The sequence below is a fragment of the Macrobrachium nipponense genome, chromosome 6 (genome assembly GCF_015104395.2).
Source record: "Macrobrachium nipponense isolate FS-2020 chromosome 6, ASM1510439v2, whole genome shotgun sequence".
Classification (NCBI taxonomy): Eukaryota; Metazoa; Arthropoda; class Malacostraca; order Decapoda; family Palaemonidae; genus Macrobrachium; species Macrobrachium nipponense.
In genome coordinates, this window is record NC_061108.1 from 42,278,869 (window position 1) to 42,304,342 (window position 25,474).

At 42.4% G+C, this 25,474-nt stretch overlaps 1 protein-coding gene across 5 annotated transcripts in view; it reads right to left on the reverse strand.

The window, feature by feature from the left end:
* Positions 1-25,474, reverse strand: part of LOC135216120 (trithorax group protein osa-like) — a 596,580-nt gene that overhangs the window by 443,322 nt on the left and 127,784 nt on the right. For all 5 annotated transcript variants that reach the window (XM_064251166.1, XM_064251168.1, XM_064251165.1 and 2 more), the window contains exons 4-5: positions 13,768-13,956; positions 3,939-4,114 (exon numbers count right to left, since the gene is read on the reverse strand). In XM_064251166.1, the coding sequence (XP_064107236.1) occupies positions 3,939-4,114; positions 13,768-13,956 (365 nt within the window). The remainder of the gene's footprint in view (positions 1-3,938; positions 4,115-13,767; positions 13,957-25,474) is intronic.

Here is a 25,474-nt window from a genome sequence, read left to right on the forward strand (position 1 = left end):
TCCATAGAAAGCATTCTCTTCTTTCTGTGAACTTCAGCAACTTTCTTGGGACCCATGACTATACTGTACGTAATTAAGTTATGTAGTACGCATACTAATTAGGTTCTCACACAACACTATAAAGTAGCACAACGAAATCACTAACGAATTTACGTTACTAAACGAAATCGTTGGACCAAACGAATGTCGCGTGCGTATGATAAAGATGTTGGTACGAAGAGGCCGAGATAGGTACGCCACCACGCACGTATAAGATGCATGATGGGAGGGATGCTGTCCAATAGGAGAGAAGGATCTCATGGCGGTGACTAGCATCAGGAACCAATGGGAGAGCAGGAGGATGGTGGCGAGTCTACTAGTACTAATATGGCGGGGCGCGGCGCGAGTTTCAAGATTGTTATCCGGGTGAATCTCAGACGTTCAGAAACCTTTTGCATCTTGAAAACTTTTTGTATGTAGAGCCGTTAAATTTTTCGCATTGGCTTTCATATCTCGAGTTTTTCGTAAGTTGAGCCTTTCGTATCTCGAGGTACCACAGTATATATATTATATATATACAGTAGTACCTCAGACTTCAAACTTCATCCATTCCAGAAGGCTGTTTGAAATACAATTTGTTAAAAAAATATTCCAATAAATAAAGGGAATCGGGATCATTCTTCCGTGTTAAATTCATTATGAAATAACTTTTTTTTTTTTTTAAAGAACATTTTATTTTTCTTACGTGAATTGTTGCTGCTATTATGTACATATTGTAGCAAAGATCCTACCATCTTTTCTTTTCACCTTAACAATACTATGATGTTTGGTAAATAAAAATCATTCATGCATTATTCCTCAAAAATATAAATGTTCCCTCCCTCTATCTCTAGTTAACTGTGCATCACCGCAATGACAAATGATTTTGTTAATCGTTTATGCTAAATTTTATTGTAAAAAGCTGTTCTTTTTTTTGTTAAATATGATTAAACATACCATCGTACTCGGCGCACTGAACACTGGCTCAATTAAGACTATTTTTTTTTATTGTTTCTGTATTGCATTTGATTCTTTTCATATTTTAAATGTATGTTAAATTTATTGTGAATTTCCCTTTTTTTTGTGTGAATTGTTATACATACAGTAATATTTTAACTCTCTCTTCTCCTTCCCTCCTCAGCATATCAACGCTCTTTGTTCAGTCTCAAGTCAACTGCGCGTAACCTCACCGTGGTACAGTGTGATTTTGTAGATGTTTTATGCTAGATTTTATATAGAAATGCTTTATTCTTTTATTTACTTGTTTGAATATCGTTATCATTAATATATATTATAAATAAAAAGAACATGTTAATAGTACAATTTTTCTTGTAGGATAAAAGTATAAAGAAGATAATCAATCAGTTTGAAGTAGAAGCATTTGTTCGACAAACGACACAAAATGGTTTCGAAAATTTTGTTCGAAAAACGGAATGTTCGACATATAGGTACTCCTCATTTAACAACGGGGTTCCGTTCCATCGACGCATGTCATTAAACTAATTAGTCGTTAAACGTGTTATTCTCTATATTTTGACTCATAGCATTAATTTTCAATCACATATTATACAGAAATAGTTTCTGAATAATCCTACCACTTGGCAAAGTTCTGACAATGCTTTTTATCATTTTATTACTCATATATTTCAACTTCATAATTTTATAACTTCATAATGTATAATTTTTTTTTTAAATAGAACACTTTATTTAACACATTTAGCCTACATTCCTAAGTTAGCCTACTAGTAAGTCAATACATACAGTGCTAAACTCTTCTCAGAATCTGCACATTATTTAGCAGTGACTTCATATTCTAAACTTGGTATTTGATAATTATCGCTATTAGTTTCTTCGTCATTTATTTTTATTGTAGAGGGTAGCGAGACAAAAAAAATAATGGATGAATTTCGGCAATCACAGGGCATTTGAACGTCGCCGTCAAAACATAAAAGCACAACGCCATCTATTGAGGAAAGTGAACACTAAACTATTTGCTATGGGGATCAGCATTTTCTAGCATTGATAAAGATTTATGCTTGTACTTCTTACCTCTAGTATCATTTGATCTCAAGGGTGGCATATCAAATACGTATGTAAATACAAAGTTGTATAAAAAATTTTCAAACTGTATTACATGTAAGTCTTTCAAGCATACTAATAGTAAGGAATTCGTGCTTGCCAAATGTCCCATTGTTTTGATTAAAAGGTATGACTTGGTAGACTTCTCAAGTGGAATATTTAAAAAAATATATTTATTTTCAAGTTAATATAAAAAACATATTTGACATCACACATTTTCTTTTCATTACCAAGAATTATTCTCACTAAAACAAAGGAGATATGTCATAATTTTTGCTGTCTGGAAGTTGTAAACAAATGTGGCGCCACCCATTCAGCTGCACAATGAACTAATGGTGGCTGAATCAAGCCAACCAGGGGAGTTCCCAGACCATAGAATGCCAACTTTGAGAGGTTCAACTGAATAGCTTTTCTTTACAAAGAATATCTTAAAGTCTTATTTATTGTTTTAGCCATATATTTCAAGGTTTTCAAAACCTGGACTAGGCAAGATTATTGCCACTGAATAGCCTTTCTCTTGACCACCATTGGCAATGTTTTTACTTTAATTTTATGATTTTTTTCCCTCTCTCTCTTCATGTTGTTGTCGTTACTCCAAGTTGTCGTAAAACGAGTACGTCGTTAAAGAGGAGTACCTGTATATAGAATACTTGAGCACATGATTCCTTTATCACATATTACCACAGATGAAAAATTAGTTTTCCTTTTATGAATCATCCAAAAATCTGCTAATGTGTACCGTTCACCAGGAGTTAAAGGACCTCATGAGCTACCTTAAACTTTTTTAAGCAATAGCTAGTTTTTATATATTGGAAATGAAACAACTGCTGATAATTCTTAAGCATTTGCTTGAACTTGAGCAATTACTCTAAGCATTTGCTACTAGCAAAAGCAATTGCTTTCTTTTTATTCATAGGAACTGAAGCAATTGCTTTAACAGCATTTGGTTGACCTTTTAAACATCAAGCCAATTTAGTAGAAGTGCTACTGGGAATTTCAAAATTCAAGCTGCCATACAAGTTAGAAACAAAATTCAAGCTGCCACACAAGTTAGAACATTAGCTATGTAATTACTTGGTAAGTTACTTATATAAATTTAGGTTATGAAGCACTGCATCAGGCCAATTTAATAGAAGCGCTACCACGAATTTCAAAATTTAAGCTGCCGCACAAATTAGAAACATTAGCTATGTAATTACTTGGTAAGTTACTTGTATAAAATTAGGTTTCCAAGCACTGTGGCATATTTGACCATTCTGTGATTAACACCATGAAAATAGGGAGTTGGGGCAATTGGAAAACAAGATTGAAGCAGTCAGAAAATAAAAGTGATGAAATTCAAGGGTCTAAATGTGAAACTAGGAGAAAACCTCACATTTACTCTTGGAAGTAACAGTTGCAAAGGTTGGTGAAGAAAGGAAACAGGAATACATAGTGGTAAACAAAAACAAAACAAATTAAAAGTAGGTGCTGATAGGGGTTGAAAGGAGACTGCTAACCCTTTAGTAATGTTTAAAGTGCACCATGTGAGGTGTAATGGCAAGCACTAACCCTCCATTTTAAGAGTGAACAGAACTCTTACAAATATATACATCAAAAGTACAATGATTTTCTATAAACTATTATCACCAAAAACCCTTCAATGACAAATAAGTCTTGTTTGGACATATAACCTGGATAATTCAAACACATTTAATTTTGCATGACGTCTCTTCATGCTGTCCATATTTATACTGGAACTGGCATGCAAACTTTGGCACACGTAAGGATATTAACATACTATAAATATGATGATGGAAATGTGATGAAGCGTAAATTTTAAATAAATCAAATATACTTACAGGGGCAGACCCTCTGGGACCTGGCCATCCATAAGGAGGGACCATGCCACCTCGACCACCCCTAGGACCACCTCTCATTGCTCCCCTCATTTGTGGTGGCGGTCCGCCTCGACCTCGATGTTTACCACCTCTCTGATTTCTTTGCATATTTACTTGATCCTTAACTTGAACTTGGTCTGAAAAAGAAAGATGAATATATTAGATATCTTTAAAAGTTTTGTTAATAACAAATACAACTGCTAGACATAATCTATAACCACTTACAAAGAACATCATTAAAATGTGGGAATTTCATGACTGGAGGGTGAGGATCATGATCATGAATTTTGCTGATTTACGAGCCTATTCCATTGCAGAATTGACAGCTGTTATTTTAATGAACTTGAACCAATGCACCTTTGAGTGCTTATAATTAACAAATTTGATAAAAATTGAGCAACAAGTCTGCTCCTTCCCATAAAGATATCCAATACAATCATATTAAGTAACATATACAGCAGACCCCCCGTTTTCACGTTCTCCGAATTCACGGACTCACGCATTCGCGGATTTCTCTTGGGAACGTTTCCCCGCACTATTCAAGGATTCACGGACTCACGCATTCGCGGATTTCTCTTAGGAACGTTTCCCCGCATTATTCAAGGATTCACGGACTCACGTATTTGCGGATTTCTCTGGGGAACGTTTCCCCGCATTATTTAAGGAAAATTTGCATATTTGCGGTATTTTCTAGAGAAAAATCCACAAATTCCTTAGTTTTTAAAGCAATTTCATCATAAAATGCACTTTTTGTGATAAAACTATTAAAAAAACCAAGTATAACCATTTTTAGTGGGTTTTTCTTGAGTTTTAACCAACAAAATACGTAGACTGCTTTTAGCATTTTTATAGGAGTTCTAACTATTCACGGGGGGGTCTGGTACGCATCCGCTGTGAATAGGGGGGACCACTGTATACCATAATTTCATAATACCATTTGCTTCTCATCAGTGCTTAACTCAAAGTACAACTTCTAATTTAAAAGTCTTCATAAGTCCTAATAGTTATTAGAAATACACCTTGCTTCAAGAAGTTTATTTTATACTGTATTTGATGTATATAAGACCACTGGGCATAAAAGCCCTGCCCCCACAAATGAGAGAGGAATATTAAGAATGTGTGGTTACTCATTAGCATTTAACCTCTTCCCGCTCAACCCTGTGTATTCTCGGGTTTAACTCTTTCATATCCACTTAGTTTTGAGCACTGTGTCCCCAGATATCTGAGGTGTCTGGGAGCGCTCGACAGTGCGAAAAAATTATTATTTTGAAAATTCAGCAAAAATATAAATTTTATGCCAACAACGTTCATTTTGTTGTCCTTTTTTTCTAAATGTTAGTATTTTATGGTGGAATAGTCAGAATAAGAGTTCCAGCCCTCTAGAATACAAAAAAAAATTGTGAGTTAGTTTAAAAAAAAAAAAAAAAAAACTTCACTTAATATTAATATTTTATGGTGGAATAGTCAGAATAAGAGTTCCAGCCCTCTAAATACAAAAAAAAATGTGAGTTATTTATAAAAAACAAAAAAAAAAAAAAAAAAAAAAAAAAAAAAAAAAATCTTTACTTTTTTATATATATTTTTGTTCCTAACCCAAAATCTATGAAAGTCAGGTGAATGAATTATTTTTTATGAGGAAGCCAATAAAATTCCCTAAATATCAACATAAATCAAAGGAAAACGAATAAGTCCAGCTTGTGAAAAATTTATAGAAAAGAGGATAAACATAGCGCTCTGCCTGGCGCATAGTGAGAATTATCGCTAGAATTTTTTTTTTTTTTTTGTAGAGCCCTATCTTGGTTATTTTTCATTGAAATTCCTTTGTAAATATACGAAATGTAGAGGAAACGTTTAAGAATAAAGGGAAGGTCAAGAAAAATGGCTTTGGATACGGCAATAGTTTCATTTTGACGTTATAAATTGATCGAAACTAAAAAAAATTTTACCGTTGTCAACATTTATTGCTAGAATAACAATTTTTTGAAGAGCCTTATCTCGGTTATTTTTCATAGAAATTACTTTGTAAATATACGAAAATGTAGAGGAAAAGTTGAAGAATAAAGGGAGAGTTAAGAAAAATGGCTTTGGGGTCACTGAGAGGGAAGTGTAGGTGTGATCAGCTGATTTCATTGTGAGAATTTTACTACGCCAAGGGATTTGAGCATGCACAGTACAGAAACTACTTTGCTGGCGTATTGATACCCGAGATACACGGTCCAAGGTATGATCTAGCCTATGGAAATCGCCACTTGTCCAAAAAAAAAAAAAGGCCCTACCACACGTACAAAAAATTTCGGTAAATTTTACATACTGCTACGTCAGTTGGATAGATAGGGGATAGAGTATTTTTACGTACTATTACGTCAGTTGGACATGAAAGGGTTAAGATGACTGTCACACTTCAGTAAGCCCGAGTATACTCAAAATTCTGTTATATCTTTCCTAGCAACTCCAAAGAAACTCGGCTGTTGTTTATATAAGTCTCCCACCATCAGAAAGCCACTTTCTATGGATACAAGTGCCTTCTTATAGAAAACTGTAGCTATCTTGGCGTCACTTGGCCATTTGAGATGCCTCCTTTCATCAGTAGGACTACTATTGTTTTTTGTGGATTTTTCTTTATTATTAATGATATAACTATCATGAGTAGTGAGAGTGATAGTGATACAGAGTATTATGATGGAATGAACGATTCAGGGAGCAAAAGTGATGGTGATATGATGTCAGAATACTCTGATATTTCAGATGAAGATGATGATGATAATATAATATTCCTGGCAACCAAGGCTGGGAAAGAATAATAATTTCGGATGATAAACCACCCTCTCCTGCACAGCTTGCATTTATCATGTGTAATTATTTTTTATACTGAAAAATTATGAAGGAATAAAAATATAGATGAAAATGCAATAAATATATTTTTTTAGTTTCCTTGGTTTTTTATAATTTCCAAGAAAACTCAGCCTTGAGAAGTTAAGTAATAGTTGAAGACTATCCTGACAAAAAAATATTTTTTTCTGAAGAAATATTCCTGGTGATTTATCACTTTAACATAACAATTTGTCGAAAATTCACTAGCGAGCGTCGAACATGGGATGGTGTAGTAGTAGTACGAGTGCTCCCTCTGTGGGCGGCCCCCTGGAGGGTTTTGTGTGGGAGATTTCTATTGGCATTTGGGCTCGTAGTGGTCTCACTCGCCTATGTTCATACCGACACCCTCCTAGAGGGTGAGCGAGTCAGTCATATGACCCTTTATTTTATTTTATTCTCTGGTATGTAGTACATTTACCCTAGAAATAATAGATTAAAGGATATTTCGCGCAAGCGACACGAGCTGAGCCCAGAAATTGTATTTTTCCTAACTATACAAACCTGAGGTCCTTTACAATAGGAAGGTACTTAGCGGCAGCTGAACTAGTTGTAAGCTTTCGAACAAGGGGTTCAGTAGTTAACTACTTATCCAGCAGTTAGCGGTACGCTCGACTGTGTTGTCCGGCAGTTAGCGGTAGGCTCGACTGCGAGGAGAGAAGTCACTTTGCTTGAGGCCCAGAAAACGCAGAGTGAGGGGTGGCATGAGGTGGGACTATATGTAAAGGACCTCAGGTTTGTAGTTAGGAAAAATACAATTTTTGACAAATTGTTATTTGTTCCGATACGGTATACAAACCTTCGGTCCATTACAATGGGAAGACTCACTTATTGGTGTGTGGAATCTGAGTCTTACTAACAGAATGGTGTTCGTCCTACCTTGGATTTCCTCCCTGGTCGTAAGAGCAGAGGGAGGGATCCTAGCCTCTGCCCAGCTGATCGGGGTGTGCACCGCAGGATCAGAGGTGACACTTCTGGACCAAATCATAGGAGGGAGGCAAGCATAACTCTTATAATTAGCAAAAGCAAGAACTAGTTCCTACTTCAAGAGCCAAAGTAAAGTTATGGGTTTGTCTCTTGTTGGCTTCCACTCCCCCCCCTTGTTGGGGAGTGGTGGATAAACTTCTTCCCTACTGAAAGGGATAGAATGGGGCTCGGTTGTGTAGCTTACCGGCATCGGCCTCCTGTTCAGCCCTCTGCCCACAGGTAGAGGGAAGAATGAAGGAGGAAGAGAAGCCAGTCACACTCTCTTTCACTCTTCCATACATACAGTCACACAAGGATGCGATGCTGTTCTGTCCGCTCGGCTGCTGGGTAGACTACACAACTTGTTAAGCAGCCACCACGGGTCCCAAGGAAAAGGTGTCCAAGGACCTGTGGGCGACATCTCGAAGGTAGAAGGAAGTGAAGGTGGTCTGGTTGGCCCAAACCCCTGCCTTCAGAACCTGCGCCACGGAGAAGTTCTTGCGGAACGCAAGGGTTGGACCAATACCTCTGACTCAGCGGGCTCTCGGACAAAGGGTACGGGTGTCGTCACTGTCAGCTGTCTCGTAAGCCCTCCTGATCACCTCACGCAGTCAGAAAGAAAGAGTGTTCTTGGAAACTTCTTTCTTGGTAACCCCGGTGCTAATGAAGAGGCGTCGACACTCAGGCCTGAGGTGCCGAGTTCTCTTCAGATAGCGCCGTAGCGCCCTCACAGGACAAAGCAGCATCTCATCCACATCATTATCAGTGAAATCCTTCAGGGAGGGGATCGTGAAGGACTCGAACCGGTCGTCAGGGACCGAAGGATTCTGAGTCTTCGCTACGAAGTTCAAAACGAAATCAAGCATCACGGATCCCCATCCCCTGGAATGCTTAACGTTGAAGGAAAGACCATGAAGTTCGCCTATTCTCTTCGCCGATGCCAGGCCCAGCAAGAAGAGGGTCTTGAGGGTCAGATCCCTGTCTGACGACTCTCGGAGTGGCTCAAAGGGTCTGCGAGTCAAACTCCTAAGGACGAGTCACACCCCACCCAGGGGGCCTGAGTTCCCTGTGTGGGCAAGACCTCTCGAAGCTCTTCATCAGGAGGGAGATCTCGAAAGAAGAGGAGATATCCACACCTCGCAGTTTAGAGACTAAGGCCAGGGTGGCTCTGTAGCCCTTAATTGCGGAGAAGGAGAGGAGCTTCTCTAGGCAAAGAAAGACAAGGAAATCCGCTACCTGCTGAAGAGAGGCTCTGAGAGGAGAGAGAGACCCCGTCCACGACACCAACCACAGAAGACGGACCACTTCCCCTGGTAGACAGCCGCAAAGGACTGTCTAAGGTATCCAGCCATCTCTGTCGCTGCGCTGCAAGAAAAGCCTCTCGCTCGCAAGAGATAGTGGATAGAAGCCAGCCGTGAAGACACAGGGACTCGACGGATCGGTGGTACCGTTCTATGTGTGGCTGGCATAGGAGGTTGTGCCAGGGGGGAATCTCTCGGCGCTCCAGCAAGCAGAGCCAGCAGGTCCGGATACCAAACGGCTTGAGGTAGTTTGGGCGCCACCAGGATCATCCGAAGGTTGGCAGTGATCAGCGCTCTGCTGATCACTCTGCGAATCATACAAAACGGGGGAAAGGCGTAGGCGAAGAGGTTGTCCCAAGGATGTTGAAGAGCATCCTCTGCGGCTGCCCATGGGTTCAGCACGATCGAGTAGAAAACCTGGAGTTTTCTGTTGTGCCAGGTGGCGAACAGATCCACAACTGGGCGCCCCCACAGGTTGAAGAGCCTTTCCGCCACGTCTGGATGAAGGGACCACTCGGTTCCTATCACCTGATCCCAACGACTGAGCTTGTCGGCTACCACATTCTTTTTGCCTGGAATGTAGCGAGCCGACAACTCTATTGAGTGTGCCGCGGCCCATTCGTGTACCTGCAGCGTCAACTGGTGCAGTGGGAGGGACACTAGGCCCCCCTGCTTGTTGACGTATGCCACTACTGTGGTGTTGTCGCACATCAACACCACCGAGTGTCCCACCAGACGGTCCCGGAACTCTTGGAGAGCGAGGAACGCTGCCTTGAGCTCCAGGACGTTGATGTGAAGGCGCTTGTCACGATGGTCCCACACACCTGCAGTCAACAACTCCTCCAGGTGTGTGCCCAATCCCTCGGTCGATGCGTCCGAGAAGAGAAGCATCTCCGATATGCGAGACATGCCATGCTGCAGACATGGCATGTCTCCGCAGATTGTGGACCTCCCCTCTTACAGGGTCAACCGAAAAAAGGTCAATCACTATAGAGGTGGGAGGCACAGCAATCTACACCAAAAAATTTTTTTTATTTAGTAGCCATACTTTGTGTATGTGGGGTGTTACAGAGAAAAATAATTGATTCTAAAATAAAGTTCTTTACATGCTCTAACTTCTGGAAATACTTTTCTTAAAACAAAAGGAGAGTAGAAGGCCGACCTAAAGAAGTTTCTACGTACAAAAAGAGTAACAGAGAAAAGAGCCAGAGGGACAAATGGCCAAGGCACTTGACAATGAGAAAAGATAGGTTAAGTGTTGTCACCATATATAGGAACCCCTATATATGGTGGTATAGGGCAAAAAATGCAGTCATGAAAAAATTCATGGAGCTTCATATGGCAATTGAGAATATGTATACGAAATATTTCGTCAAAATTCCTCTTACTTTCGTAGTTACAGGGTAATTAGTAAACATAACTCAATAAGCCTAAAACATTCATTCGTACAAGAAAATGCAATATTTCTTCTGTTATCGTAAATTTTGATAATTATTGTCAAAGAAATTGTGAGAAATGGCATCTGTAGAGATTCCGTGGGTCGCAGAAGCGAGTATCTGGTTCAACCATGATCAGTAGGACCACAGACTTCAAGTAGACTACACGTTCGAGTTTCACCTCTGACATTCGCTTGCTTTTACATATGCTTATCTATGTTTCGGCAAGAATTTCATCATGCCAATGAGGAAAAGACAAAGAAAACATCTCGCTAACATAAAGATGAAGAAAATTCGCTCTAATATGATTACAGAATATCATAATATATGCGATATTAGCGTAGTTAGTGAAGAGAGAGAGGGAGGGTTGCGTAGTAAGTAAACGAGCCCGTCTTGCCTGAAGCACACGTCACTCTGTCCCCAAGGCTACAATCTTTGAGCAAAGGGATCTTAATTTATGATAAATAACATAGTTTTGGTTTATTAATACCCAAAAAGGAATATGAAATTCATAATAATCATGATTTATTAACATTGTCTTTGTAAAAAGAGAGTACAACTTCGAATTTCACCTCTTGACATTCTCTTGCATTTACGTTTCATTTTTGTTTCGGCAAGAATTTCACAATGCCAAAACGGAAAATACTAGGAAAACATCTAGGTAACATACAGAAGAAGAAAATTTGCTGTAATAAGCCGAGTTAGTGAAGGAGAGAGAGTTGCGTAGGAAGGAGTGCCCCGTCTTGCCTGACGCAGTGCCCCAGGCTACGATATATGTATGAGCAAAGAGATCATCATTTATGATTAAATTATGATAAATAAAATAGTTTTGGTTTATTAATACACAAAAAAATATACATTCATAATAATCATTATTTATTTACATTGTTGTTATACAAATACGAAGAAAAACTTTGAACGCCCATATCTCAAAACTATAGTTATTGACCTTCAAAATCTATCTTCTCACTTAGTTTAAAGCTATAACATTGGAATTTGGTATATAACTCAGAAAGAAGTTATAGAACAATCAAATGAAGCCCTTTTTTTCCAATTTTTTTGTCTTTTTTTTTTATAAATTTTGTTTTCCTAATTTATAAGGTTTATTTTAGCAAAAAAATTACTTAGAAAAAAAAAAAAACTCCTCATTTGATTGGAGGTCTACATCAGGTCTATATATGGTAGTAATCCCAAGTCTTAATATTAAATGTCATGGGAGGAGATAGAATTTGAAAAATGGTTATTTTCGGGATAAATCGCCATGGCGTTACAAAATCGAAGGTCAGAGGCGAAAATCATATGCGGTTTGGAGATGTCCCAAGTCACCTTATTAAAGTGGTATGAATATCAAAGTCCTGTCCTTAAAGAATGGCATTAGCCGGCCGGCCCCCTTAACTATTTGCTTTCTCAATCAATCTACTACCTTTATGTCTATGAGACTTTAGTGCAAAGTCCTTCAACCAATCCCTACATTTCTCACATCTACTTTCAAGATCAGACATTAGACCCTTTCAGCCAGCAAAACCAGTGTCTACAATTTATTCAAAATTAAACATCCTGCTAACACAAATCATCAACTGAGCCTGACATTGTTGCTTTGCTTCCCATGGAAGATGTTCAAAAGAACAAAAGCACTATTACAATACCATGGAAACAGCCATCAGCCAAACCAGTTCAATACAGACAACCACCCATGCCTTCTGCATAAAGAATTCTAACAAGTGGTAAAACATTCAAAACATACCTGGTAGAGAATAGATGAACTACAGTCATCTGGGTCAGCCAAGAAATATTTTTAATATCTTGCCAGCTGGCATGAAGATGTAGCCATCTTTAACAATAAGATTTATCCTGCATAAATCAAACTAAGCTCTCCAACAAAAGCCACATTAAAGGAAATCCATAAGTAATGGAGTGGACATAAAATTTAGGCCAAAGGCCAAATGCTGCGACACAAGGTCATTCTGCGCTGTTAGGGAAACTGTGATTGAAAAGGTTTTAAAAGTGCAACGGGAGGAAAACCTTACAGTTGCACTATGAAAAATTTGTTAGGAGAGGGTGAAAAGTAAGATGAAAGGGAACGAATGTGAACAGAGCTATGAAAGGGGTTGCAGCTAGGTGCCAAAGGGACGCTGCAAAGAACCTCAATTAATGCCTACAGTGCACCATGTGAAGTGTACTAAAAGCACTGCACCACTACGGGGTCTGGAAGTAATGGAAACATCTTAGCAATAAAGCTACCAATGAAAAAAAAGTGAATGCCACTAATTACTCTATCTTCAGTATTGAAGCTTCAGTGACTGGACCCACTTTGAAGGCATTTCCATATACTATACGACAGAGATTAGTATTCTCTAAGGTTGAGCTTATACTTTTATCACCAATACAAGGCAAAAATACCAAAATATGCTTTAAAAATATTAGATATATATAAATTCATTTGTGAAATATAAATAAAAAAGTATAGGCAGTCCCCAGTTATGGGCGGACTTAGTTAATGGCGATCTGGTTTTATAGCGCTTGTCTAGAGCCAATAAATCAGCAATTTATGGTGCCAATAATAGTTATGACACCATAACATACCTAACAGAGGCACCATAAACCGGTTATTGGCGCATAAGCGCCATAAGTCGCCGACTTTTGGTTAATGGCAGTTTTCGCTTATCAGCATGCCACTGAGAATGGAACCCCTGCCGATAGCTGGGGACTGCAACATAAAATAATGCAGTAACTAAGTCTGCATTCTGTCCAGCTTTCAACAGCTCTACAAACATAGGAGAAATGAGAAGTAATTTACTAGTATACTTGGCTTTCCAAGCCATTACTGCACTGTGCTTGTACTATTGATCTGTCTGTTAAACAAGGGAAAGCAGTGTCTGTAAACATTCAGAGGACCACAAATGTGAGCAAATGAGTACAATAATTGGATTCTGATGAAACAATATGGAAAATACTTACTATGTGCCTATTGGCATGCCTTAGCAAATATTCATTGGTTGAATATATAAGAGATGAGCACTAATAAAATAATGATTCATAATTCATACATAAAAAAGGTCTGTATCAGTTTAGGAATAATATTTTTTTTAATAAATTCCTAGGCGATCAAACAAAAACAATCACATTAAAACAGGGATTATATTGATCATATCTAAATCATCTTCAGTGGCAAATAGCAACACTAAAAAACTGCTCAGTTTTCAAATCTTGAGAACTTACCAAGAGAATCAGGAATGACACGTTTAACTGCAGTATTTACAAGAGACGTTTTACATCTCTCACTTTTAAATCTGTCACGTCCTCTCCCATCATCTTCCTCCTCCTCTTCTTCCTCTTCTTCCTCTTCCTCCTCTTCCTCTATAATATTTTGAGTTTCAATTTGGATATGTACTGGCACTGGCTCATCATCTGAAATAAGAAAACCATTCGGTCAACAGCAATGTTCCGTTAAAGGTGCCTGGAGGCCCCTATTAACCGGGAAAAAAAACTCCTGAGATGTATAATAGTATTGAACTAAGTTTAATTAGATTAAATGATATTATTAAATATTAAAAATAATAAATCTCTCTTACAGAGATGTATGTTTCTGGTATGGTAAATATGGTATTTTTATAATACATGAAGTTTTATAAATATACTTACCAAGTAATTATTTAGCTAATGATTTGTCTTGCACGGCATCCTAATTTTAAAAAAAATCATGTGCAAGTGACTGTTACAATGAGGGGTGACAGGTCCCGCCCACCGTAACAGGAAGTAGCAAGCGACAGAAGCGCCTATGGAGTCATTCTCATTTATCGCGCCACTAAGTCCATGAAAATCAGAGGGGAGGAGAACAGGCACTGATTTAGTAATTACTTGGTAAGTTATTTATAAAAATTCATTGTGTTTTAAAAATATTTTTATAAAAGTAACTTATCAGGTATAATTACTTAGCTGAATTCCACACTGCTAGGGGAGTGGGATAGATGGACTGAACTAACTTGATGGTGCTCATCTTAATTTCTAGTGGCACGACAGTGAGCCGGGAGTCGCCTCTACACCAGTGGAAGTCTTGCAACGGGGATCTGCCTGACCACTGGAAAGACTCTAAGCTAAAATATTCATGCCCTTGCCCTGGACACAGTACCATAACAGCAAGACCAGAGGATAAACCTGTCACCTTGCATCGTTAAACAAATTTACAATAAAGGACTAACCAACCAACCGGCTGGTGGGTCCTCCAGGTGCTGGGTGCCCCCTCAGCCTCCCCATAACTCAACATTTTTGACACAAGGAAAAGATATAGGAGAGAGAGATTGTGTGTCTCCTATGCTTCATCACCCAATACCATGCCAGCCACTGCCAAGAGGCTAATGGTACTGCAATTTTCAAACACTGGTTCTACTTCTTTCAAATAATGTGACACAAAATCGACTTACTTCCAATAGGTTGATTGAAGGATCGCAGAGAAAGAAAAGTTATGTTTAAAGGAGAGAGAGGTGGCCACAGCTCTGACCTCATGCGGTCTCACTTTAAGCAATTGAAGCAATTCCTCCTGTATCTGGGAATGAGCTTTGGATATTAATAGGTCTCTGATAAAGAACGTGAGACTGTTCTTGGAAAGTGGACAGGAGGGATTCTTGACTGAACACCAGAGGTTACTTGAGGATCCCCTAATCTTCTCCATTCTCTTCAGGTAACACCTTAGTGCTCTGATCGGGCAAAGAGATTTCTTCTTTGTTTGAGCCCAAGATACCTGTTAAGTTCCTTCAACAAAAAAAGTGAGGTCAATGCTTATTATGATCCTTGTTCTTGGCTAAGAAGCCCAAGTTGAAGTAGCAGACCGCATCACCTTGGGAGCTCGCTCGCACATTTGGCTGTAGCTAAGGCTACTAAAAACAAATTTTTACGTAAAACATCCTTGAGAGGCGGACTTGAGGGGCTCGAAGGGAGGGCCAGCAAGCCACTTCGATACTACGTTCAAGTTCCAGGAAACAACTGTAAACTTCTACTTGGAAGTATCAAAAGATTTCAGTAGGTCATGAAGATCTTGATTCACAGAAAGATCCATATTACGATGCTTAACAGAGAGGAAAACATGGCTCAGTAACCTTTAATTGCAGAAGATGAAAGGCTCTTAAAGGTTCTTAAACAGAGTAGAAAATCTACAATCTGGGTTACAGATGTCTTAGTAGACAAAATGTGATGTCTGAAGCACAATCTACGGAAGACGGCCCACTTTGACTGGTAGACATTGCTAGTAGACTGGCATATGCACCTTACAATAGCTTCTGCAGTTGCTCTTGAAAATCCCTTTGCTCTGACAAGTCTCCTGAAGGTCTGAAGCCTGTTAGAGCGAGCGTGGACAACCCTTCGTGGTACCTCGGAAGTGCAGTTGTCTGAGTAGCGACGGTCTTTGGGGGGGCAGTTGTGGGATGTCTACCAGAATAGGTAGAAGGTCCGAGAACCATTCCTTCGTGGGCTAGAACAGAGCTACCAGTCATTGAGACATTGCTATGGGACACAGCCAGAACAGAGCTACCAGTCATTGAGACATTGCTTTGGGACAGCCAGAATGGAGCTACCAGTCATTGAGACATTGCTGTGGGACATGAACTTGTTCAGGACTTCTCTGACCAGGCTGAAGGGAGGGAATGCATAAAGATCCAGGCCCGACTAATCGATCAGCTGTGCGTCTGTTGCCCATGCTCGAGGATCCGGGGCTGGGGATACGAAGAGAGGAAGACGGTTGTTCCTTGATGTTGCGAACAAGTCTATTAGGGGTCTGCCCCACAATCTCCACAGGTCAGAGCAAATCCTGTCATCCAGAGTCCATTCGGTGGGAACCACTTGCCTCTGCTGGCTCAACTTGTCTGCCAGGACATTCAATTCCCCCTGAATGAAGCGGGTTGACAAGTGTTACTTGAAGTTGAAGAGCCCACAGGAGCAGCTCTCTTGCCGTATGATGAAGGGAAAAAAAAGAGTGTGTGACCCTCTTTCTTGATGTAAGACAAGGCCGTGGTGTTGTCGGCTTGTACAATCACCATCTTGTTGTACAGACTAGAACTGACATGGGCCCAGATGAATGGCTTTCAACTACTTGACATTGATGTGGAGACCAGGCCCCGGAGATCTCCTGAGACCATAGAAGGGCTCCCCTGTCCAGATCCTGTGAATACCGTCTTTCTGGCAGCCACCATTTGAGATTGGACCTTATCTCCTGCATGATAGGGAAAATCATTGAGTCAAGGTAAGTCTTCCTGTCCCAGTTGGCTTTGAGGAAGAACTGAAGATTTCTTGTTTGTAGCCTGCCCAATGGAATGAAGGTCTTGATAGAAGAAATCATTCCCAACAGATTCATCTACTGTAAAGCCAACCTCGATCGGAGAGAGGAACTTGGGAGATTGGTCGAGTGCAGTTTGCTATTCTCTTTGGGGATGGAAAAGCCTGAAAAGTCAGAGTTGAGAATCATCCCCAAATAACAAATCTCCTAAGACAGTACCAACTGAGACTTCTGGAGATGTGGCAAGATTCCCAGTTCTTGGGAAATAAAGCACTGTCTGAAGGTCCTTCGTGCATTGTTCCTTAGATGGTGAACAGAGAAGCCAGTTGTCTAAATAAAGGCTGATATGGATACCTACCAGATGAAGCCATTTTGCGAGAGGAGAGAGAACTCAAGAGAATACTTGAGGTACCGTTGAAGTCCGAAGCACAGGGACCGAAACTGGAAGACCTTCCCTTGGAAGACAAACCTTAGGTACTTCCTGGATGTTGGATGAACTGAGATGTGCAGATAAGCGTCCTGCATATCTAGGGTGATTATCCAATCGCCCGGATGAATGGATGACATGACTGACTGGCTTGTTTCCATCCTGAACTTGGTCTTTTTTGCAAAGCAATTGAGAGCACTTATGTCCAGTACCAGTCTCCAGCCCCATGATGTTTGGGAACTACGAACAGTCGATTGTAAAATCCCTGGGAATGGACCTCTATTACTACTTCTATGGCCTTCTTCAGGAGGGATGATACCTCCTTTGAAAGGGCCATGTGCCTTGCTGATCCTTTCAAGTACACTGTCAATGCAACAAGAGCATACTAAAGGAGAGGTCTCCAAGAAAGGGATGCAATGGCCCTCCTTTAATAACCTGACAATCCATGGCTCTGCTTCCCTGTGAGCCAACTTCTTCCAAAACTCGAGGAGCCTTGATCCCACTGGGGCACAAAGGACTTTTTGTTCACTTCTTCAGTTGAGATTTGGCGGTGGAGTGCTTCTTGACGGACTCCAAACGGAAGCACAGGTTGGAGCGGGGTCTACAATAAGACCAGGGTCTCTTCACACTAAGGGGTGCAGTTGGAGCAGAGAGATAAACTTAAGAATGAAAGGGCGCCGACAAAGAGGAGTTGGAACATGAAGACTGAGTCATAAGGTTCTGAGTCGACTTCTGCAGGTCTGCAGCTATTTGCTCTACCAAAGCCTGCGGGAAGAGCTGGGAGGGGTCCAGAGGCGCGAAAAGCAAAGCAGTCTTCTGAGAGGCTGTAACTCCCTTCAAAGCAAAAGAACACCAAAGGTCCCTTTTTTTCAGAAGTCCGATGGTAAAGAGTGACACAAGCTCTGCCACGCCGTCTTGGGCGGCCTTATCCGTACACGAAAGCATGCTCAAAAGGTCTGCTAAAACGGAGGCAACCATCCCTTTGACGTTCTCAATCTTCTTGGCGGAAGCGCCCACCATCCAGTCAAGGAAACTGAACACCTCAAACAAATTCTTGACGAGGTGGTCCAATTCCACCGAGAAGAAAACTCTGGCTGAGGCGAAGGATGCATGGGGCGAAGAGTCGATGAGACTAGAGAAGTCCCTTTGGAAGGAGGCAGCAACTCTCAGGGAGGGGCTTTCTCTGATGTCATAAGGCCTATGGTACCTCTTGATAAGGTACAAGGAAGGATGAGTGAACATCACCTTCTCTTGTGCCCTCTTCATCGAGAGCCACTCCTTGACCACCTTCAGAGCTTTCCTAGAGGTGGAAAGGACAATCTTGGGAAGGAGAGCAAGTTCCAACTGATTCTTCGACATCACGAACGAGGAGGCAGGAGACGCAGGGGTAGGAGAAGTGAAGAAACCCAGATAGCTCTCCACAAGGAAATGAAGTAAAGCCTTGTATGCTGTCAACTGAGCTGAATCTTGACCCTCATCTTCCTTGTCCTCCGAAGAAACTGTGAAAGGTCGTTGGCCGTCTTAGAGGAAACTCCTGCCAAAGGAGCTTTCTTGATGTAACTCAGGATCTCTGCTTGCTGGCTCTTCAGCGATGCAAGAGGGGGTCATCTGATTCTGCAACCAAGGTCTGCTGTTGCCTATGGGCTACATGTCCTGAAGCAGAAGAGGCCGTGAGTTGTAGCTCCAAGGAGGTGGCAGGTGTGAGTTGAACAGGTGCGGAAGCAGACATCGCGAGAGTGGGAGCGGTCGTCATGGGAGCAGGAAGTGAGAACTGATGGTGCAGAAGCCAGTGGTAGGCACGCAGTTGCTAGAGATGGGAGTGTGCCCGGAACTGGGCTCTCGGGAGTGGGAGCCTTGCGTATAGCAAGACGCTCAGGTGACGAGTGCTTAGCATGGAGCTTCTGATGTTTGGAGTCCTTAGGAGACGGCAGTACAAGCGAGTCTTACGGATGAGACGGCAACTGTACCAGTGCAAACACTGAAGGGTCAACCATGTAGCTACATGAAGGAAGGGCGAGGTCGTATGAGTCCTTACGCCGCTTGATTGGTACCGGGGACTCGGAAGCTGAATCACACACATGGCTTTTGGCCATGAAGCATTCCCGTAGCGTCTACAATGCCCGAGATCAGTCAGTCAGAACTGGATGATAAACAGCACACATCCACCGACATGCCTTTCCAACGGCAGTGTCGTATCCTGGGACTTTACAATAGGACCGACATAGGGCGCGGTAGCCAGTGGGCAAACCCCTCCGGTATTTCTCCCAGGTGCAGGGGAACAGGACAGTGACCTTCATCTAGGAGAGCAGACGGGACGGGCAACCACTGACACTTCACTTGGCACTTTATCACTGCTCACTTTCTCCGCAACAAAACTTAACACTAGTTTAAACTTATTACAGGCAGTTCCCGGTTATCGGGGTGGGTTCCATTCCCGACGGGGGTGCCGATAAGCAAAAACCGCCATTAACCGAAACTTGGCGATTTATGGCGCCGTTAACTGGTTATTGGTGCCATAAGCACCATTATATCGGCTCTGTTAGGTATGTTATGGCACTGATAACCGGAACTCAGCCTGTTATGGCACCATAAATTGCAACTAGACTGGCAATGGCATCGGGTTTGGAAGCATGGGAGCTGAACCTATGAGTGGGAGGGGGGAGAGAAAGAAGACTGAGGAAAGGTGAAAGATTATTACCAGGAGTAGATGGAAGAGGCAGACCGGAGTTTGTTTTAGGCCTAAGGGAAGAGTCCCTACTAACAGAAGCCTTACTTTCGGCTCTAGCGGCTGCCTTCCTGATCCTGTGCTTTTTAAACCTATTTAAGTGAGACTTCAAAAACTTCCACCTATTATCATCCTAATCCTTACACTAATCACAGGTAAGTTCTCTCGTACACACCTGTACCTACACTTACTGCACCTAGTGTGTGCATCCTGGCACAGCTTGGTCAATCTAGTCTTGCAGCTTTTGCTACAATAGCAAAGACTGGAAGTACTAGAGCCAGACATACTAATACTCTAAGCTAACAGAAAAGAAAAAAACTGATGTAGGTAAAGCAAACCAGCAGAATGCAACAGATGAAAAACCAACTAAAGCAGGTACACATCATTGACTTCAGCAAGCAATCGAAAAGGCGGCGAACATGAACTCGTGGGCACTAAACAACATCTTGTTAGTCGTGCGGTACTAATAATTATGACGCTGTAGGCTTCTGTCGCTTGTGGGTTCCCGTTGTGGTGGGCGGGACCTGTTACCCCACCACTGCAACAGTCACTTGCATGCAGATTTTTTTAATTTAGGATGCTGTGCGAGGCTAATCATTAGTTAAGTAATTACTTGGTAAGTTACTTTTATAAAAATACCTGTACATATGTTGGTGGACTGCCCACAAGCGAAAGAGTTGAAATGTTTTGGCTACGGAAAGGTGGGACATCATGAGAGACACTGCCCGAATGGAAGGAGAGTAGGAGTAAGTGGAAGTCATTGTGGAAGTTGTGGAATGACTTGAAATGTGTGAAGTTATAATTGGAGGAGGGTGAACAAGTAAGTTGTGTATGTGATGGAGGACACTCAATTGACAGGAGATTTTGGGTGAAATTTTCATGTTGAATGGTAACTCTCTGTGTTATCCGATAAGGCGGGTCGCACATGTTCGACTGAATTATGGACGTAAAAGACCCAAAGGTGTGTGGGGATGTGAATAAGAAAAAGTGGAGGGGCATACATCTGGGTGACATATTGGGAAGCACATTAAAAGGATATGATGTGATAGAATGAATGATTTAGAGGTTATCCGACACTGCAAAAACAAAGATCATTGATGCTGAAATCAGTTTTAAATATCAATCATTAATATAAAACAAATTAAAGTAAACATCAACAATTAGTATCAAACGAATTAAAATAAATATCAATAATTAGTATACAACAAATTATAAAATAAATATCAACGATTGACATAAAACAAATTAAAATTTCTTAAAATGATAAAAGCAAAAATGTTTAATAGTTTTTGGAGATGACAAGCTTCAACCACAAATTTTAAAATGCTGCTGGCATCATAGATCACATCCTCTCCAAGGATCTTAGAAAGAATGTACCTGCCATCCCAACAAGTCTCAGAAAGGTACCAATGTCTAAGTTCCCAAGACTGGGACACTCAACTAGCAAATGCCAAACAGTCAAGGGGACTTAATAAGTCCTCATAAAATGGCTGGTATTCTCCAGCCATAAGATAATTTTGAGCCAGTCAAATATGACCAATTCTTAGTCTACATAAAGCAGTTTCCAATCTCCTGGTCATATTATCATACTTCCAAGGAGATATAACACTAGTAATCTCTTTCATTTTATTTGGGTTGGCCAATTCCCATTGTCCTTGCCAAAGGTTTAAGAATGAATAGAGATTGTGAGTGGAGAAAAACCCCATTTACAACACCAATCACAGTAGATCACCCATTTGCTTTGGTAAACTGCAGAGGTCGACTTTCTGAGACTGCTGGACATATGTCCTGCTGTTCTCTGAGAAAAGCCTCTCGCTTGGAGGAGATACTTGATAGCCTCCAACCGTGATGAGGCAGGGATTCTACTGACTGGTGGAACCTTTCCGCATGGGGCTGACACAGATGTCGCCAAGGGTGAAACTCCCTTGAACATCTGACAACGACGACAGATCTGGGAACCATTCCGCCTGAGCCCACAGAGGGGCTACCAAAGTCATCCTGAGACCATGTGAACTCATTAGCCTGTTCAGAACTTGAAGGATCAAACAAAACGGAGGGAAGGCATACACCTCCAGGTTGTCCCAGGGATGCTGGAATGCGTCCTCTGCTAATGCTAAAGGACCTGGGACCACTGAACAGAGTATCTCCAGCTTCCTGTTGAAGCGAGTAGCAAAAGGTCCAGCATGGGTCTCCCCCAAAACCTGGAAAAGCTTGTCTGCTACCCCTTGATGAAGGGACCTCTCTGTGCCTAGGATCTGATCCCAACGACTGAGTTTGTCTGCGACCACATCCTGTTTGCCTGGGATATACCTGGCTGAGAGCTCTACCGAATTGCTGACCGCCCACTGGCGAACCTTGACAGTCAAGGCGTGAAATTGACAAGAAACCAAGCCTCCCAGCTTGTTCACATAGGCTACCACCGTGCTGTTGCCCAACATGAGAACGACAGAATGACCTACCTTCTCCTAAAACTCCTTCAGACCCAGGAAGGCTGCCTTCGACTCCAAGACGTTGACATGTTGCTGTTTGTCCTCCAAACTCCAAACGCCTGGAGCGATGAGCCCCCCCCCACCCTCTGCGAGGGAGGCATCTGAGAACAGAAGGAAGTCCGGGGGAAGAGAATGCAGAGGGACGGACACCCTTCAACAGATTCTGGTTGTCCAACCACCAACGAAGGTCTTCTCTCACTTCCAGAGACAGAGGAACCTTCAACAGGGGTGAGTCCCCTACCAGAGACCAGAATTCTCCCAGTCTCCATTGCAGAGACCGAAGATGAAGTCACCCATGAGGGGCCAGCTTCTCCAGGGAAGACAACACTCCCAGAAGAACCTGCCACTGATGAGCTGACTGATGTGGTTCCGACAGGAAGATGCGCGCCACCACCCGCAACTTCTCCAATCACTGATCCGACGGGAAAACTTTTGCCACTGTCGTATTGATGACCATGCCCAGGTAGAGAATCCTCTGATTGGGTATGAGGCCCGACTTTTTCTGGTTGACTACGATGCCCAGTTCAAGACAGAACCGAAGTAGAAAATCTGTCCTGCAGCAGCTTTTCCCTGGAAACTGCCAATACCAACCAATCGTCGAGGTACCTAAGCAAACGAATCCCCCGAGCATGGGACCAACTTGACACGAGAGAGAAGACCATTATGAACACTTGAGGGTATTGTCAGCCCGAAGCATAGGACTTTGAACTCGAAGACCTTGTCCCCAAGAGAGAAGTGAAGGAACTTCCTGGACGTCGGATGAATAGGGATTTGGAAGTATGCTTCCCTTAAATCTATCGACAGCATGAAGTAGCCTTCCTCACGGCAGCCAACACAGAAAGCGGGGTCTCCATCTTGAACCGTGTCTTCCTGATGAAGTGATTCAAGGTGGATAAGTCGATCACAGGTCTCCATCCTCCCAACGCCTTGGGCACCAAGAAGATGTGACTGTAAAACCCCAGACGGACGCACCACTTCCTCTAACGCATCCTTGTCCAGCATCTTCTGCACTTCCTCCCGAAGAACCAAGAACTTCAAAGAATCTGGAGGATATGCCTTCCTGAGCTGCGGCTTGTCCGACAGAGGAGAGAAGTTGAATGGCAGTAGGTACCCCACCTGAAGGACATCTACCACCCACTTCTCTGCCCCGTAACTCTGCCACTTGGCCCAATGGCCCACCAGGCAAGCCCCCACCCCTGGCACAGGAGAGGGAGAGGTGCCTAACCTACTGACAGCCCCCTTTACCTCTGCCCCTTGGGCCCCTTCTTGGTCTAAAGGAACGAGAGCCAAAGGGACGTTGATCCTCTGACCTAGGCTGACTGAAACGGGAAGGCCCTGCCAAACTTTAATTCCTCAACAGCCTACCAGGAGACGATCTTCTTGACTGCTACTGGACAGGGGGAGGAGGAGGAGCCGGACATCTCTGAGGACGAGACTCTAACCAAAGACAGACTGGTGTACCAGTCTGTCTTTGGTGTTACCCGGTGCCAGTCTATTGCATTCTCGAGCTCGGTCCGAAGAAACAAATATTGGGACTCCAACAGATCTTCCTTCCTCAATGTCAGCAACAAGGACTCCGTGTCAATGGATCTCTCCATCCTAGACAAAGTCGCGTCTCTTCTAATCAGAAGACGTTAGCCCATAAATTAATATTAAGGTGAGTGATATATGAAAACGCCTTGCCTCTGGACTGCAACAGACTGGCAAGTGAGGATGCACTCACCAACCCTTCTGGGGACCTGTCAGAAGCTATCTTGGCAATGACCACAGACCAGAAGTCCAGCCAAGAAACTGTCTGCAACATGGAGGCTGCTGTAGATTCCAATGCTGAGGCATCTTGCAGAGACAAGGATGGAGCCACCAACCTCACCTGCTCCAAAGTCAATCCCGGCTTCAGGCGAATGACGTCTAGGTTAAGATGGCGTGACATAAAAAATGCAGAGTTCGTAGCATAGTACTTTCTATGTCTCGTGAGAGGCGGGGGTACCTCGGCAGTGCCCCTAAAGCAAAGCGAACCGTCCCAGTCCGAAACAGCAGTGTTAACCTTATGCAAGGCCGACTGGACGTGCCCCCGACAAAGGAAGCTGAAGAGATGATTGGGATCCTGCGTAGCTCCCACCAAGGCTTCCAAGCAAGAAGGAGTGTAAGACGACCAAGCCTGAGTCCTACTTTCCAAATGGTTGAACCCAAAAATGAGATCAACAACTTCTGGAAAGGAAGACAAAAACTCTTGCACGTCTCCCTCCTCTTTTGCGTGTCTCCCTCCTCCTGCTCCGGCAACGGAGACCGACAATGAGGATTTGTAGGGTCCTCTACGGCACCTTCCCAATTAAAATCAATGGAAGGATCAGTAGCCAAATAGCCCGAAACACCAACTAACCTGGCTGGGCTGGGTCCACACGTCCGCTCCCAAGATGAACCCACTATAACACTAGGAACATCACTATGTACTCCTCCAACAGATGACTCATTAACATGTCCGTGAATGGTCACAGGTGTGGCAGACGTACAAATGAGAGTTGGAGAGGGATCGAAGGAGAATCCCTCAGAGTCAAACTCTTGAAAGCAAAAGTGAGAGGGGCAGGCAAATACTCCTGCTGCACCAACTCCGCGCTCATCAGCTTCGATCTCTTGACAGGCACCTTGAGATCCTTACGGCAACGAATAGGCCCTGGGGAAGGAGCAATTGCATCATGTGCACGGACAGGGGAGGTTGCAACACGCTTGTGATGTGCATGGATGGGGGAGGTTGCAACACGCTTGTGATGTGCACGAACAGGGGAGGTTGCAACATCCTTGTGATTCAATGCAAGGACGAAGCAGCCACTGCAGATTGCACAAGGGAAGATACACTAACACCCTCCGAAACACCAACACTCTCGACAACACTTCTGCATTGTTCCTCCCTTGTAGGCTAAGAAAGAGCAAAGTCCTTAGCCTTCCAATGCTTGATAGGCTGACATGGCGTAGAGGGGGAAGAGGGAGAGGAAAACAGCACTGGTTTCTTATGCGATCTCTTC